Below are 17822 nucleotides of genomic sequence, written 5' to 3' on the forward strand. Positions count from 1 at the left end.
ATCCAATAGCTTTATTCTTTCTACTGACAGGCTTATGTTGGCACACAATCTGCCCTAACATATCTGTTCTCGATACTTGTAAGTAGAACCCAAAGTTTTGTGGTGTTACATAGTGTATTGCTGAGAATAGCTGGGATGCAAGATCCTTTTTCACTCGAAGAAAAAGCAAAACTGCTAATGCATCCTTCAAGAAGTTCAGGTTGCCTCCATCACTAAGGATGGAAGAACTCAGAAGTGTTTATGTGCCATCAGAGGTTAAAGCTGACAACTGTTTTCTTCAGATGGAGAGTGGAGCTACAGAGTTCAAGGTACTTGCTAGAAATTGCACAGGATGTCTGTAACAGGGTGTCAAACTGAACCCGCGTCTCTTAAGTCACATGTCAGCACTCCTCTTGCTTGATGTTTAAAGTGTTTTCTGTAAGATATCAGAGGATAAAATTAAATTATAAGTGGTTGTGTCTGAAAAAAATGGTCATTTAAAGCGACTGTCCTTAAGATTTCAAAATACAAGTAGAAGATTTAATTTTAGAATCTTCCGTATGTTGTACATTTGGTACGTACTGAAAGCCTTGACATACCCAGTCATGCTCATTGTATTGGAGTAAACATTAGTATATTAGCATGGATATGGCCTAAAAATATTTAAGGTAAGAAAACTAATATGGTTATTAAGAATAATTTTCAATTATGGATGCAAAGTTTAAATACTGAAATGTGAGGCGTAATTTTCAAGATGTTGAGCCATTCCTACAGCTAGTAGCAGCAATTTAAAAAAAAAGGAATTAGATGCTCAGCTTTAGTGTCTGGAAATTTTGAGCAAGAACTTTTTTACATGTAAGCAACTATAGCATGCCTCATAATCTGTTCATAGTTTTCTTGACAAGGAGACTTCTTTCAATGCAAACTGAGTAGAGAGATTGGAGCTAAGTAAAATCAGTGTGCCTGTGAGAATCTCAGATTTTTAGAACATTCTGATTTTCCTGTTGCTTTTAGAAATGAGAGAACTAGTCATGATGGAAAAAGTCAGGTAAAACCTTTGCCTTGTATGTTATTGCTTCTTAAGCTACACCAAAGAACAGAAAATTCTTATTTGAAAATTCTAGTGTTTCTGAGTTGCTAAATGTGGCAAGTATTTCAGGATTTCAAGAAGATGATGTTGATGCTCAGTTGTGTAAGACTAGAATTTTGATTGGCATAGAGAGGGAACTCAAGGATTAAAATCTTGTTTGGATATGCTGACAGCAAACCTGCAGCTAAGCAGGTAGATTTTATATATCCCTTAGAGTCTTTTCAGTCTTGATAATAGACTTCAGTGTTAGCTATGAATTTTAATGATAGATACTAGGGAGAAGCGTCCTGTTTAAGGTGAAAATTAACCTTGTTTGTGAAGGCTTTTGAGCATCTGAAATGGCAGTAGATGAGAACTGCACCTACTTATGTCATTGGCTCCTTGTTCTCATCCCCAGCGCTCAGAGTGCTGTTTGCCTGTCACCTGTGCCAGAGCCGTACTTCCAGGGGAACTGATAGTGTCATGGGACGTAGTTTAAACATTCATGGAGTTCTGCAAACTTAATGAGAAAATGTCTCCCTAACATCTTAATGATATGGGATTCTTTTTAGGACTTTAGTGAATAGTGAACCCTTCTCTCATAGGACATGTTGCCAGGCCTTTGAATTTTCAGGTATTCTTGCCATTTTACCTTTTAAGCTGGAGGCAGAGCTGAAAATAGACTGTATCTATAATGACTTGCAGAAGCAGACTGAAGGAGTTTATTGTTGTTCTAGTTTCCCTATGAAATCTTAGATGTGGAAAACCCTCTATAGATAAGAATTTCTCTCTGAAGTGATTGGAAATGACCTTGTAAAGTTCTTTCGTGTCCTTCATACAGAAATTATGTGCATCATCCTGTTGCCTCTGTTTCAGCAAGGGAATGTAGGTTTACTAGGTGGCCTTTGAGTATGTGTATTGTGTTGTACCATCCATAGCTCTTGTCCCTTGGAAGGTCTTATCTGTAAGCTGCCTAGAAACAATGTGTGCAACTGCCTTGATTGAAAACTGCTAATTGTAACAGTGGGGAAGCAAATATTTATAGTGCTTCATTATATTGAGGTTTGTTGTTGTTTCTTGGGCTTTTGCTTGGAAGAGAACTATTTACTCTAGTTTCTTACAAGCACAGTACCAAAGGTGAACCAAACTGCGCTGGCCGAGACTTTTTCTAGACCTTAAAGCAAACTGGAAAGTGTAAGCCAGCTATAACAACCACAGAGCTGAATTGACTTTGAAGTATTTTATTAAAGCTGAGGTGATTATCTCCAGAAAGTTTCATATACAAGAACAAAGATAGTTTCTGAAGCTTCCTCAAAAGTGATATGGTGTGGTGTTATTTATTATTCTAATATTATCCTCCAGGTTGTTTTATGATTATTATTTAATTTGCTGTTCTATGAGTAAGTACAATTATTGTGACATTATACCCCAGTCTATCCATCTGAAGAGTTTGTTTTCCCAAAGGCTACGTAAGGAGTTCGTGTCAAAGCCTAGAATAAAATGTTAGATTCCAGTCCTGCAATTAGGTCATACACTGTTCTTTATAGCAATCTAATTCATGACTCAGCCACCTAATTGCAATGGGAATTCCAATAAACTCTTAAACATCTACTCATTTATAAAAATTATTTTGAGACTACTTTTTTAGTTGTGAGTTGTTGCTTAAGAAATTAAATCATTACACAATATAGCTTACAAAACTAAATAATTAATGTAATTAATTAGTAAACTGGAATGACTTGTTTGCATCAGAATGGTGAGGGTTTTACAGCTGTTCTGTATGGACTTACCTGAGAAGCTGTAATAATTTTGGTTAGAGGGAAAAGTGGTCAAACTTTGCAGAAACCTACTTATTTTTAGATTTGTGTATCTATCTCTGTCACATTCTATACATGTATACAGGCATAGGCACGTCTTCATTCATGTATATTTGCAGGAGTCCATGGAAACAGATATAGCTCTGCAGACTGAGCCTCTAATGGTAACATTTTTTAAAGCTACAAGAATAGAAAGAATCAGGGTTTGGAAAAAATCAAATGTCTTCTCTGTCTGAATTTCTTAAGGCAAGGTAGTAATAATTTTAGAAGTATGTATATGTTTTTCTTGCTTCTTTGGTTCAAGAACTGGTAGCTTTCAATAAAGGGTTAAGCTTGTTTTCTCCTTGACAGTTCTGTGGTATTGCTTCCTCTAATCCTGGTGTTTGAGAGGCTCGGAATTAGGCTGGGGAACACGGTGTGTATTTTTTTATCCTCTGTAGCTGATGTGAGTTTTAACTATTGAGGATTCTGCATTAAATACCAAGTAATTATGTGAAAGAGATAAAAAGTCTTGATAGTTACGCTTGGAATATGTTCTTCCTCTAGAAGAGGAAACTGCTAGTTCAAGTTATGAGAGATATTACTGCAGGCAATCAAAGTTTGCGAATTATATTACAAAAGGATATTTAGTTATATTTATGTGTGAATTTTTAAACAACCCAGGAGATTTAACTGTCATCTCTGATACTTTATTTCATATCGCCCAGAATTCTTTTGTGTTGTATTTTGGCAGGATTCATACCATAAATTTTTTATAAGTCTAGAATGCAGAATAATGATTTTTACTGACTTTCTGATGTTATTTGCATAATTGTAGCATCATTGTAATCACTAATATCTTTATCCCTTAAACTATTTTCCTTCTTGAAAAACTATCAGAAGTGCCAGAAATGCATTAAAAAAAAAAAAAAGAGGAAGACACTCTGCATGTAGAAGATGATAATGGTGGTTTAGTGGTGGAGACTCCTTTTGATGATTAGGAATAGTTGTCATGAATAGATACCTTTTGCATTTTAGTGATCCCAGTATTTATTATATAAAGCTGTAATCATACATCTTTCCAAAAACTTCAACAGGACTTAAGCTACTTATAAGAAATAGTCTCTAAGAATATATGGTTTTCTCTTAATTTGTTTTTATTATGCAGAATGTTTTTGCATTTGGTTGAACATATTTGGATCTGGTATGAAGCTCTGGAAAAATTCTAGAAAAGATACAATACTTCCAGAATGTGAAATTAGAAAGCAGGAACCTGTTTAAACTTTTTAACATCATCTATACTGACTAGTACAACATGCTTCATGCACACACACACATACATATATTGGATATTGGGCAATCTCTAGCACTGTCTAAGGCAATCAGATCAGTTTATTAGCCTTGGTGTGTGTTTTGGAGTTTTTCTAATTCTTGCTCTTTTAGTCTTCATTTATTATATTTTCACTGCACATTGTCTTTGTTTTTGTCTTTATCCTATGACAACTCTAGCCAGAAATCTGAGAAGTACCTTATAAAAGATATTCAGATGTGATGTTAGGTACTACCTGTGTTTTTCTCTTTCTGAGTATGATTGGAGGTAGAAAAAATGGGAGGTAAAAATCTCTGAAGATCATTTATATACTGGTCATCTTAAAGCTTCCTAAATATTTTAAGCTGTTATTCAAAGTGTACATACTAATCTAAACAGAAATGTAGATGATGTGTATGCCGTGTGAGATAAGATAAAATATAGAAACTATTGCTATGTGGCATGTAAGGCTGTGTGGTCAGTAGTGCATAGCTGTGTATTTATTGATTTCATGTGGCTATGGTGCCCATCCTCAGGAAAACAGAGGGATTTACTGTGGCCTGTTAGTCCCAGATGCTCATTAAAGATGGATGAGTGGCTTTTAGCATTGAATAGTTATCTCAGACTGAGAAATACGTTCTGATTGTCTTTTATGGAGCAATGTACCTTGCTAGTAGTGATATCCTAGATATGATGGCATTTGACTCTGCACCAGTGTCTTTCATAGGGCTATAAATGACTACAGTCATGTTATCTCTTCAGGAGTCATCACTGTTCAGTATCTGTCATATTGGAGCAAAAGATAGTGAGATCATTTAAACAGGGTGAAGTGCCTTGTTCTTTAAATGTGTGCTGCAAACATGTAATTGATCTTGCAAAAATTTGTTTCTGAAAAGGTCTTGAAAAGTCAAGCCTTCCCATACTACATTTGAGTATTTCTTACAGGCTCTGCTATGATGTTTGCCCTAGAATACATACTGTGCTGCTCTGATACTGACAAAAGTGGCAGCAATTCTTTTTTTCAGATGGCCCTCATGCTTTTCTTTAGGATTGATCAGTGCTGCTCAAAGCTTTTCAGCCATACTGAGAAAATCGGATTTTCCTGCTCCAGGAATAAGGAGCAGAACTGTTCCACTTTTCCATTGCCAAAGGGACAGGCAGGGGGATATTGGCTGCACCAGAAGGCAAAACTTCTGCCCAGCTCCCACCACGGTCTGAGCTGCCCTCTCACAGATCCTGTGATGGGAGCAGAAGTCTGGCTTTTCAGGACTTCAGTATAGGTGGTGGGGTTTTAGCCTCTTTTGCTCTGCTAAAAGTATTTGTAATTAGGTTAGATCCTACTAGAATCTTTTGGAAGGATTTGTGAATTCCTGAGTTTGATTTCTGTGGTTGTACAAAAGGTTTCTGCATTGCTGCTTGGGCATCACAAGATGGCTTTTTTTTTTTTTTTTTTCCTTTGTAGAGAAGCTGTTTTCCTTTTGGGTCACTGAAATTCAACAGGGTGAAAAGCCTGTGAAGAAAAGATGTTCTTCTTTGCGTCAAATTTCATTAGAATCACGTAATTCCAGCATATCTGAGAAATCACCCTTTTCCTTAGTGGGCCTGTGTTGTTGCACACCACCTCAGTGGTGCCTGTGTGGCATGGGGCAGTCAAAGCTCTTGTGAATAGGGAGTGGAGCCTCCTAATGCAGGCAGGAGTCACCTCTGTTGAGATCAGCATCTGTGGTAAGGAGAGCATTGAGCCAGGGAACTCACCCATACTCGTCAGAAAAAAATAGCCTGGTATACTAAGGCAGGAAATTCTGGCAGTGTTGGGAGGCAAAGCATGGAGACCTAGCTTGGACTTCAGAGCTTGTAGAGCTTGATTTAGTCAAGAGCTAGGTTTTCCTTGAGGTGTTACCTGAACTCAAAAACTGGGAAGTACAGTCCACTTAGGGAGTCTGAATGAAGACAGCCCTTCTGAATGAAGGGCTGGAACCATTACATGGAACCACATAGATTGTGTAAGACCTTCTAGTTCACCTATGGCACTGTCTAACACACAGTCAGTTCATCATCATCTTGGTACTTGGAGAATATAATGCACAGATGTCTGATCTGACTCTCCCATACTCAGCTTGGGTCCGGCAGGACGTATTGAGCTGAAGCTCATAAGCCCATACTGGAGCTAGTCTTCTGCTCAGTATCTATGGACAGTTTTCCCATTATTTGCTGTATTCTAGATACTGCTGTATTCTAGATTCTAGACACTGATTTTTCCATGTAGAAAGACAAATTGCATGACTCTTGATTGTGTATATAAATATTATATACAGGCATAAATATATATATATAAATATATATGACACGCTATATATGTCACATGTAATATATATATATATATAAAATGTAAAGCTGACTACTCAAAATCTAGGTAGCACATGGAAGTATTCTGCAAGAGCAACTTTATTTTTGATAAGAACACATAATGAGAGTTTTGCAGAAACACTTTTCTTACACAATTTAATGTTGTAAAGTTATTGGTTATTGAACGAGTCTGAATTATAACGTGAATAAAGCTATTGACTGTAGGTTCTCATTTTAGGTCGTGAAGGTAGGTAGTGAATATGGTAAATGCAAGAGGCAAAAGCAGGAAAAAGCAATACAGAAAATTGCTTCTGTCTGTTTCACCTAATAGTTCCTAGATGGTCCTGTGCAAATAAATTAAATTAGGCTTTTCACATCTTTCCTGTCACCTCATCAGTTCTTGTTTCTGTTCTGCAGTATGAAACTTCAGTGTCTCCACTGCTCCATTTCCCAGATGCTGAGTACTCATAGTATACAGACTCTCAGGTATTTAGTTGCCCAGCTTTTCTAGGGTTCCTAAACCTTTTTAAGCACTTGAATACTTCAGTGGAACTGCCTATAACTCTGCAGTGTGTGTGTGTGTGTGTGTGTGTGCTTCCTCATATATTTCTCAATAAATTGGAGCGATCTCACAGAATTACAAGAGGTGATCTTGTGTTTTAATTCTGGTTCATCTGCTTCTTTACTGTGTGTTTCTCAAGTGGCTGCTTTGAATTTCACAGTTTTACCAGGGGGAAGAATTGAGAAGATACAGAATGCAAGCACAAGCTAGTGAGGAGTGAGAGGAAGTGTGAGGTCCTCAGATAGCAAGCAATGAAGTGAAGGTGTACCTGATTTCACTGTCACTGAAGGGGTTTTTGTGCTGTACAGCAAATACAATAGGACACATGCATCTGAACAATAAAGATAAGACAGTAATTCAATATTTCTTTTTATCTGTTGAATGCCATCCATCTTATGTAATTAAAGACTATGCTATCTTGTGTTTAAACGCGGGAGGACAGATTTCAAGATGCTTGTGTGTATTTTGGTACTTAATTAATGGCAGCTTAGCTCTTGCTAGAGTTCCAAAGGTATCATTGTGCTAAATACTGCATATCCACAGACTGAGAAATGGATTGTGTCTCTTCAGATGGTAAATGAGCCCAGGATAAATGGTGAAAGTGAGGGGAATTCTCTGCAATTACTGACCACAGCCCTAGACTGTGGATTAAATTACATTCCCTTAGTTAGCAAAGAGGCATAACAAAGTTTAGAATTTCAACTGCATCTTACGACAGCTGGATGAAGTTTTGGCACTGCTCTGGTGATATAAGAGTTGCTGAGGTGGTTTGAGATGCAGTTGCCCTTTTATCCTTTCTGACTCTGTGGGAGCGCACAGTTCCCACTGCTCAGCCTGTTCCAGTGCAGTCTTGAAAGAAAGGGAAACAGGTTGTTTCCCTCAACCAGCTGAGGCAGATGCACCAGCACTGCTCTGCTGCCTTGCCTAGGAGGCAAGGGGGACAGGTGGGAGGGATGAAGGAGATGTAATGGGTGGCTTTAAGGATGGTGTCATCTTCAGCTGCTGCAGGTGTCCGCTATAACTTTTGTCTGTCCACAGCTCAGTCTTACTCAGGTGATTTGACTCAATGCAGTACTACTAAGATAATATGAAGTAGAAAATTGGGTTTAAATTAAGAAGGAAGCATCTTGCTTCTCTTAGATCTTCATCTGGTTTAAGTGCTAAAAGTCATAATCGGTTTTTCTCTCAGTCCTTGTTGCTTTCATGAGAAAACTCATGTAATAGCATTTTGGAAATAGGCATAGTGTTTTCTTCTCTCTTCTTTTCTCTATGGCAAATATGTAAATTTAAAACCTGATGGAATACTTAGCTAGTTTGATGTCTGAAGAAGGATTTATGCATGTGAGGAGAGGAAAAAAAAAAGGCATTTTAATTTTTTTTAAAAATTTGGCAAGGATCACCTCACAAGGAGGTGCAAAGTAATGAGTTCCTTCATAGCTATAAGATCTGTTGTGCTGTCCAAGTTGATTATGAAGCAGAACTGTGACAGTATTGCATGGAACTTAATTCTTTTTTTTTTTTTTCAAATTGTTTAACTGGCATAATGATGTGAATGCTGCAAGGGAGAGATATACATTCTGTATTGTCTAATACGTGGTTTTATATAACAATACTTTTGTGTGTATACAGTACTTGAAGGGGACTACATTTCCTGAAATTTGGAATTAATTTACTGACCCTTTGGTTTTCTCCCTTTTTATTGCTAATCAGAAAGTTCCGTATGTATTGACCAAAGAAAAATGTACCCTTGAAAGGAGAGTGATGCATCCTTATCACAAACAGGAGATACAACATACCTGTTCATGGAAAAGGATGATGTAATATTGAAGGGAGGGTTTGACTTCCATCCTGTTCTTACACACTATGATTGCAAACACAGAAAATAATATTATATTCCTTATTTTTGTAGTGTGGAAGTATTCCTGGCAGATTTCCTGGTGAGAAGGAAAATTCAGAGGAGAAAGCATTTCATAGAACTCTTGAAGCTCTGAGGGGAAAGAGATGCGCAACGAATCTCTAGAATGCGAAATATGCATTTTTTTCAAATGTAAAATTTTAAGATCATCCAAATGTCTCTTTCCTGTTGGGTCTGTACTGTTTGCAAATAGATTTTTACTGTAAGAATGTTGCCATTTTTTAAAATATAATTATTGCTGTTGTTTCTGTTTTTAAATTTTAGGTATGAGAAGGTGCCAGTAATTCTGGTTGGTAATAAAGTGGACCTGGAAAGTGAAAGAGAAGTATCATTAAGTGAAGGCAGAGCCTTAGCTGAAGAATGGGGCTGCCCCTTTATGGAGACCTCTGCTAAAAGTAAAACAATGGTGGATGAGCTCTTTGCGGAAATTGTTAGACAAATGAACTATGCAGCACAGCCAGACAAAGATGATCCATGCTGTTCTGCATGTAATATACAATAGCACTAAGAATGACCTAACTTGGACTTAATTTGCAGAAATTTTGTAAGGTGGTAAAACTGTCTACTTCACTTCCTGGTTTGTGGGTCACTTGAAATACATCTGTAGTGAAGTAGCAACATTAACTCAGAGCTGAGCATTGAAAGTCAATCACTGACTCTGAATATAATTGGGTTAAATGACCACATCTCACCCGTTTTTTCCCTTTGAGCACCTGCAATTTTATGGCACAGTCAGTTGATCTACAGGGTCATTCCAGTCGAACATACGTGTGTTGTTGTATCTGACAGCAACAATAGCAACTATTTCCGAAGAAGCTGGAAAACTTTTGGAAATGGGAAATGGAAGCAGCTGAGAGGATATCTCTGAAGACCGTTCACAACTAGCATAAGCGTGAAAAGGAGAGCCAAGTCTTTCGGTGTCTAGTTACCGTGCTTCAAGACGTGTGCTATCACATGTGGCCAAGTTTGTTCAGTCAAATATGTTGATTTTACCAGAACTTGTGACAGTGTTGGAGGAAAAGGCTACCAGAGACCCATATAGTTTGGATTTTTTTCAAAATCAATGCTATTATTTCTACACTTTATCCCACATCTTGAAATAGAAAACATTGAATCAGTGTGTGAAATGAGAGGCGAGATCTGGAAAAAAAAGATGGGTGAAGAAACAGTCTGGCATTGGAATGTTTTAAATCTTTCATTTTGCTGCTCAAAAATGGAGGTTCACTTCAGGTTTTGGTCTACAAAAAGCCAAACAAACCCTCTGTTTACAAAGCAGGAAGCATCTTTATTTTCACTTTACTGAACCAGGAGGAAGCAACTGTGATGAAAAAAAAATTTGCTGAGCCTTACTAACAAGGAACACTTTAATAGATTAACTAGTACCATCTTGTAAGGAAAATTAAGCCATGTTTCATCCATATGTTCCCTTCTGCAGAAACCTCGTGGGACAGTATGAACATCCTGCATTTTTAAGTTTGTTAAAGACAACAGTTTTTCTTGCCTTTAAGGGCTACGTTCTCTGGTGTGATCCCAAACTAACCTTTGGAAATCCAGTTTGCTATTTGATAGCTTTAATGTTGAAAACTTAAATTGAATAACCATGTGAAATCATTTGGTTCAGAGGTGAAATAGTTACAGTTGTAATTCCTTAGGTGAGTGTGGAAATGGCTCTTTAATTGCCTGACACACTATTCAAAGGTTGCCCCAATTATTGGAGTGTTAAATGGTGGGAGCAAATATTTTATTTTGAAAGGATGCTCGAGCTCTGACTTGCTAGTTTCATAGCAGTGAAGTATTTATCATTTGCATGACTAATGGCACAGAAATACCTATTTCGAAGTCTTACAATCAAAGTATAGAAAAGTTTTCAATCGCAATGTTTAGATTTTAAATGCTGGAGAGATTGTCTTGAGCTGGATCTTCTATAGGTAAAATTGGCCATAAAAATACAGTCACTGAGCCTGTGGTCTAAATAACACCATGCGTTTATTAGTTTTCAATCTTGTGCAGTAACAGTGTAGTTCCTTGTGTTAAAATGAGTGAAATCAGGGGTGCTGGTGTGTGTGTGTGTGTGTGTGTTGAGCGTGTATGTGTGTGTGTATATGACCCTTACAAATGCTGTAATTGGAGTTAGGTTCGAGAGTTTTGCCGCCATCTGCAGAACTTCCTAAAAACCCTCTCATCTGCTACAAAGGACACTGGAGTCCAAAGCTTTGCAGATTTTCATACATAAATATCCTTAACATTTTGAATTATAGTTCAGTGGATGATAACTAAAGGAAATAATATTAATGGAAGAGAACTGGCCAACTCTGCCCTTAATCTTTCAAGACGTTTCCACAACCAATGTATCAAAGGGCATTAGATGTCGCAAAACATTAAGCCTTACTAGAACATAAATGTAGCCCGTTTCCCATCTACCTTGCAGAGCTTTTGTTACTGTACTTTATTCTCTTAGGGAGATAGGCACACCATTTATTTCTGGCATCTGAATGCCCATTTTGGGTGCTCTGAATCGCCCTCCTAGAGGCACCTACCTCTTTCCATTCACTATATAGCAAACTTAGGCTTTTAACTTTGGTCCTCCGAGTCACACAACTTACATGCCTAAACTAGATGGTATGAATGTTCTCTTACCACCCCCCGTCTGCCAATTGTGTTAGCCACCATGCTTAATCAAGATGTGAGATGTTGGATTAATGATATTTCAATGTTTAAAGTAATCTAGATTGGGAAACAGTTTACTGAGCAGCACAACCTATCTGTAAAACAGCTTGTCAGTGTGAGATCCACAGCATAAGCACTCAAAAAACAAAACCCACAGAAAACAAACCAAAGCCAAACTTGAAACTGAGTTGGAAGTGCATGTTATGCAATGTTATTTACAGAGATGTTAAAAGTCTTACCTCACAGATTGTTCATCAGCCAAGAAAATGGCATGAAGTATAGTATGAACAGCCTAATATGAATTTCATAATTTAAAGCTGATAGGTTTTAAATATAGGAAAAATTGCACAGTAAATTTTTAACAGAAAATATTAAAGAAAATATCTCCCAGTCTCATTTCTTCATCACATTCTAACATTTTCAAAAGCATAGGCTATATGTAAGCTACCATGCAACTTGGCTGGGGGGGAGGAAAGCGTAAGTGTTGTTTTTCATTGTATAGTTCTGAGGAAGTAGTTATGCACTATTTGTATTTCCACTAATGTGAAGGTAGTGGAGCTTGAATCAATGACAGTTGCACTCAACAGATTTTTCAAATTATAGGGGGAGCAGAAAGGGAGGAAAGTGAGCCACATGGCGGCTGTGTGGCCACTCTGCAGGATTCATTGGTCTTGGGTCACTGTTTCATTTGTACCCTGATAGGATTATCAATTATAGTATTTGAAAGTTTCTTATAACATGCCTTAAAATATTATGATTTGTTCCAAAGACCCACTTTTCCTTTGGCTGTTCTTGTAGAACTTTGTGTTTTTCTACAAAAACAGCATTTCTCCAGTTTTGTTGTTGTTTTTTTTTTAAAAAATAAAAGTTGCAACTTTTATTCTTTTAAGCTACGATAGTGAGAGCAACTGTTTCCTCTTTCCCTTAAAAATACACATAAAAACTAGTAAAAGCAAACAAACCAGAATTAGATCAAGAGTATTAAAAATAATTTGCATTGGATTTTGTTTGTTTTTTCTGTTGTGTCTGTCCCTCTGCCCAGCCCTTCAGAGTATGAAAAAAAAATTTGATGACATTTTCTGTTCTGGTTCTAGCCTCTCCCTAACCCCAGTGCTACAGTTGCCATTACTTTTCTGTGGGAAAACTACTGGTATTTGCTTTCCTGTATAGAATGTTGCCTAAAGATGTCAGCCATTTGGTTGGGGGGTTTTGTGCATGTTTGTTTTTGATTTTTTATTTTTTTTTATTACCAGTGTGCCCTCAAAGCACTGGTTAGGCTTTAATTGTGAAACTCTGCAACAAAAGCAAATGTTTGACAACTGCAGGAGGCTTTTATCTGCATTGTTGTGCATCTGTTAATTCTTGATCAGGGTTTGAAGAAAGACTGAAGTGGGTTCTGGAGTCAGACTTAATGCTGTTGATTTGGAGTTTCCTAGGGATGAATTAATGTATTTCGCAGTTAATTGTTGAGCTCTAATACAACTGGCAACTTAAAATGGGGCAACAGTTTGTTTTGTAATAATGTCAGTTGTTTAAACCTTGATGTTTCAAATAAAACAAGAATTGTACATAGAACTCAATGCAAACTCAGCAGTTGTATTTGGAGTTAAATTATTTTAACAAATAAATTTATTTAATGAAATCTCCCTTGCATTTTTTTATTGTCCACTTTGATTTGATCAAAAAGTTCATCCAGGGCTGATGAGGGCTACCCAGTGATTTGAAACAACACTGTCAATTATATTCAGTTCAGCTAAGTATTTCCTGCTAAAGTGCTCTTCTCATACAAATTAAATGGCAGTAAATAAAAATCAAATATACTTCAGCTTTTATGGATGGATGCATGTTGTGATTTATGAACTTGATAAAGAACAATAGCAATGCAGGCAGGTTTTTATTCACTTTTCTTAGAGTGATATAAGTTGACAACATTCAGTATTTGATAAGATACAGCTCTTGTTATGGCAAGAGAATAGAATTGTTATTGTAAAATATAACAATTTTTTTATATTTATTATATATAAAATAAAATTACTGAATTAAAAACTTGGTCAGTATATTATATAGTTAATATGCAGAATTACTTTTATAACATTGAGGCTACAAAGGGTTAAAAAGGGATTGTTTGTTATATCAGCTGTTCAATTGATGAGTGTTTTGAATGCTTTCAGCACCACACAAAAGGAGTTAGTGTTAGAAAGAACTCCAAATACAATTAGAGTTGCAGAGATTTATAAATGAACAGTTGAGCTAATGCTAACAGGATTATTCTAGCTAATTGGCACTGATCAGCAGTTGCATTTTAGTCATGCCAGTATTGCTCAAATACTCTGTTTTCAGTAATGATGGGTGCTTGGTAGTCTACTGTTTTCATGTCATGCATGCCTTAAGGAGCAAGAAACCTGGGGCTGGCACACCTTAAAAAGTTGTAGTTCTATGGATCATATAGAAGGCTGACACATGCTGCTAATTTTATGGTTTTGATTTGCCCATTCATTCTGTAAATCAGTTCCAGGGGGACTTTTGCTGATGGATTCTTCCAATCCCATGAATTTAATAATATCCTTTTGTTTTGTCTAAGGTGATACCCATAGATGGACAACAGGAATTCACTGAGCTTTTCTGAACAGTTGAAAAAAATGCCAGTGTGTGACATGTTCTTTTCAAATAACTGAACAGCTAGAAAACTTTTAATTTTTTACTCCTAGCAAATGCTTTCTCTGTCCTGCACCCTCCCCCCTTCCTTTTTTCTTTCTAGCTACTGCAGGAAGCTTTTTAACTCTGAGAAAGCTTTGTAAAATATTTTGGTTGGATATAAATATCTTGTTATGAATCCTCCACAAGTATCAGTCTTACTGGATAACCAATCTTTGGTCACTACCTCTGTTGCTTGACCAGGGAATCACTGGAGTACATCTTCTATCCCAAGTTACCTTCGGAAGTATTCTCTCTTGCTGTTTAGCTGCTGCCTCGTGCTTTCTTCTCCATTAAAACAGCATCTTTTTTTCTGAGAGAGGAAGAATGATTCTGAAATTGCTGGAAACTCTGTTTATTGCTCTATCTGGCTCACACAAGTGTACTCATTATGTAGTCATGTCTTCCTTTTGCAGGCACCATCTTGGTCATTCTCTTTTAACAAAGAGATTTCCAACTTCCAATGACTCTGTTTGATTGCACTACTGCCCTAGTCAGTTGCCTTAAACCTAATTCCTGTTTTGCCATAAAACCTGTAGAAAGAACTTTTCTAGTGTTTTTGTGCTAATTGACAGAATTTGCAGACATTTGGAACTACAGGTTTCTTTTCTTCATACTGAGGTCAGTTAACACATCTGGATTTTGACTCCGGTTGTTAATTATTTGAGCTTTTGTTGTCTGATGTTCAACACAACATGTTTTTCTTCTCACAGTGGAGGTGAAAAGTATTGAGTTAGAATCACAGATTCATAGAATGGCTAAGGTAGAAAGGAACGTTAAAGGTCATCTAATTGCAGCCCCCCTGCCTTAGTCAGGTACACCTTCCACTAGACCAGGTTGCTCTAAGTCGCATCCAGCCTGGCCTTGAACACTGCCAGGGATAGGGCATCCACAACTTCTCTGGGCAATCTGTTCCAGTGTCTTACCACCCTCACAGTGAAGAATTTCCTTAGAAACTAATCTAAACCTGCCCCTTTTCAATTTGAAGCCATTCCCCTTGTCCTATCACTACAAGCCCTTGTAAAAGGTCCCTCTCCAACCCTCTTATAGGCCGCTTTCAGGTACTGGAAGGCTGCCAGAAGGCTCCCCAGAGCTTTCTCTTCTCTAGGCTGTGGGTTGCATGTACAGGCTGGATGGCAAGTGGGTGGAAGAAAAAGCCGTGTTGATGTGAACCAGGCACTGTGTAATACTGGAACTGCTAACAGCAAATCTTCATCCCACTCTGCTAGAACTGTTTTTCTGTGTACTTTCAAGCACACAGTTTATGGTCTGACTGGAATATGAAATAGTTTGTGGAGCACTGAGAATTTATTTCAAACTCTTCACAGTGCAGTGACCACATATGTAGGCAACTGGATAACAGCTGAGAGACCTACCTCCTCTTCTTAGGAGTGTTTGCAAGGCCAGACAGCCACATAGGAGTCTCACTGAAGAATGGAAAATGAGGTGGTTAACTGGCCAAAGTGGAGGAGAATGGGGATGGATCTAGGTTAAAGAAGTGAAAATATGAATCTGAAAGACTGTTGAAGACAAATATGTAGGTAGACTGAGTGTTACATTGAATGGTAGAAGCACAGTATTTATCACAGACCGAGATTAGGAGTATTCTTGCACAAAAGTGCTTATTAGGTTGATCAGAGAACTGAATCTGAAGAGTAGCCTTCTACAAGACATTTTGTTTAGTTAAATACTAAGCTGCTTCTCAAGATGTTGTAAGGAAAGATTCTGAACACTTAGATTTTTTTCTTCTTTCAGAATCCTTGTACAATTTAGTAACCAAAAGACATTAACCCCAAACATCATCCCCACATACTTGAGACATGGCACCTTAGCTTTCCAGTTTAGAAAAACAAAAAATGCTTTCATTCTACAGCCAAGAATATACTCTAGATCACAGGTCTTTTGGTTATTACATAGGCTTCATTTTACTGTTCACTCTTTGTTCTTGCAGATGGAATAATCAAGGTCGCCTGGCACTTTCCACTATGAGACAAGGTGATCAGGTTTTTCTGCTGCCTTCCAAACTAATTAGTAGAGCTCCAGTTTTCTCAGGATGATCTATCTGTCCCAGATTTGGGGGTGGTTGGTTGTTCTCTATTTTTTAATGGTTCAGCTGTGTCTAAGGATAAAACAATGGAGGATGCACCATTCTGCATGTGCTGAATTCTTGAAAACATTCTGTTAAGACCCGACACGATTCTGGTTTGAACTACTGGGAAATTGCCCAAAAAGCCTACAATCTCAGGACATGGGTCTAAACTTGGCAAAATTATAAGCCTCTGAAAAAATGGTTTGCCCAGTATGAAGTGGGATAGAAGTCTGCATCCAGACTCTTCAGCTGCCACTGGATATGCTTTCTGCTCTTTGTATTTCATATGTAGTAACTGCTGGGTGCAAGGTACAGTCCTTGTCTGTACACACTGGCTAAGAGCTAAGAAACAGAGTGGGCAAGAGTAGGAACGAGACTGTTCAACAGGGAAGATTTCCAACTGTACATCTTAATGTTTCTTGCTTAAGAAAGACATCAGCTCTGCTGACAGTCTTCTAGGAGCAAATTCAGAGGAGGCTTAATTAACACCAATGGTGAAGCACTGGTCAGAATGCAGGAACCTCATAACTTGCCTGATGGCTTGTGACCGACGCAGTGACACAAGAAAAAGTTTCCAAAAGTGTTAGTGTGATTTTGCTTTGAAGTGTTTCTCCCTCTAAGTAAGGCAATAATAAGTTAACCTTTATAATATTTACTGTGTGAGATTGTAATTACAGGAAATAATTGATTAACCCAAAGAAGATGGGATTCTGCAAATTAAAATGAATGACACATAAGTGTCCTATTGATAGTAAATGGATGAGAACACTCAGTGCAATGTGAATTAATGTGCTTCTCAAATTCTTCATGAAACATCAATACTTGTACCTGGTGCTGTTGTAACAAGGTAGGATTCCTTCCATGCCTGTTTATTTCTCTAACTATTTCTTAGGTAAAGCTTACATTTCTCCTTCGTGCAGCTATTGTAAATTCATTTTGGGGATGGCAGCCCTTAAAGTCACATGCACTACTGATTTAACATAGCTTTGTGTTTTAAGATGAAGGGAGATAACCGAAAACTCTTCTAGTTCTGCCTCATTTTCAGAAGACATGGCTGTGAAGATTCAAGGCTTTCCAGAAGTCTTCATAAGAATTGGCACCTCTTTATTAGGTGAACTCAGTCAGTCTTTCTTGATGAAGGTGGTATTCGTGGTTATTTCTGGGAATGTGCTTATTCAAGCAGTCAGAGATCATGAAGTGTGGGTGTGAATTTACAGTGTGTTGTCTACTTCTTCCCCTTTTCAACCAGGGAATGCTGTGCATGACATGCATGATAGTTTACTGAGATAATTCCTAATCTCTGCATTTAAAGTGACAGTTAACCCATCAGGTGGCTCTTAATCCAGGAATGCAACATCCACCTGGAGACAAGTTCTTTGTCATGACTGCAGAGAGG

General features: G+C 37.6%; 1 protein-coding gene across 3 annotated transcripts in view; it reads left to right on the plus strand.

Moving 5' to 3' along the window:
* RAP2A (RAP2A, member of RAS oncogene family) overlaps positions 1-13285 on the plus strand; it is a 33326-nt gene extending 20041 nt beyond the window's left edge. The window contains exon 4 of one of the 3 annotated variants that reach the window (XR_005563782.1): positions 9241-9300. Coding sequence is in view for 1 of the 3 variants with exons in the window: in XM_027741036.2 (XP_027596837.1) it covers positions 9241-9478 (238 nt within the window). In the remaining 2 variants the exon portion in view is untranslated. Of the gene's footprint in view, positions 1-9240 lie in introns of all 3 variants that reach the window. The other 2 variants (XM_027741036.2, XM_039382014.1) reach the window with 2 other exon arrangements.
* The last annotated feature ends 4537 nt before the right edge of the window (positions 13286-17822 follow it).

The sequence above is a fragment of the Pipra filicauda genome, unplaced genomic scaffold (assembly GCF_003945595.2).
Source record: "Pipra filicauda isolate LSUMZ 115617 unplaced genomic scaffold, ASM394559v2 scaffold24_size8852520_pilon, whole genome shotgun sequence".
Taxonomy (NCBI): Eukaryota; Metazoa; Chordata; class Aves; order Passeriformes; family Pipridae; genus Pipra; species Pipra filicauda.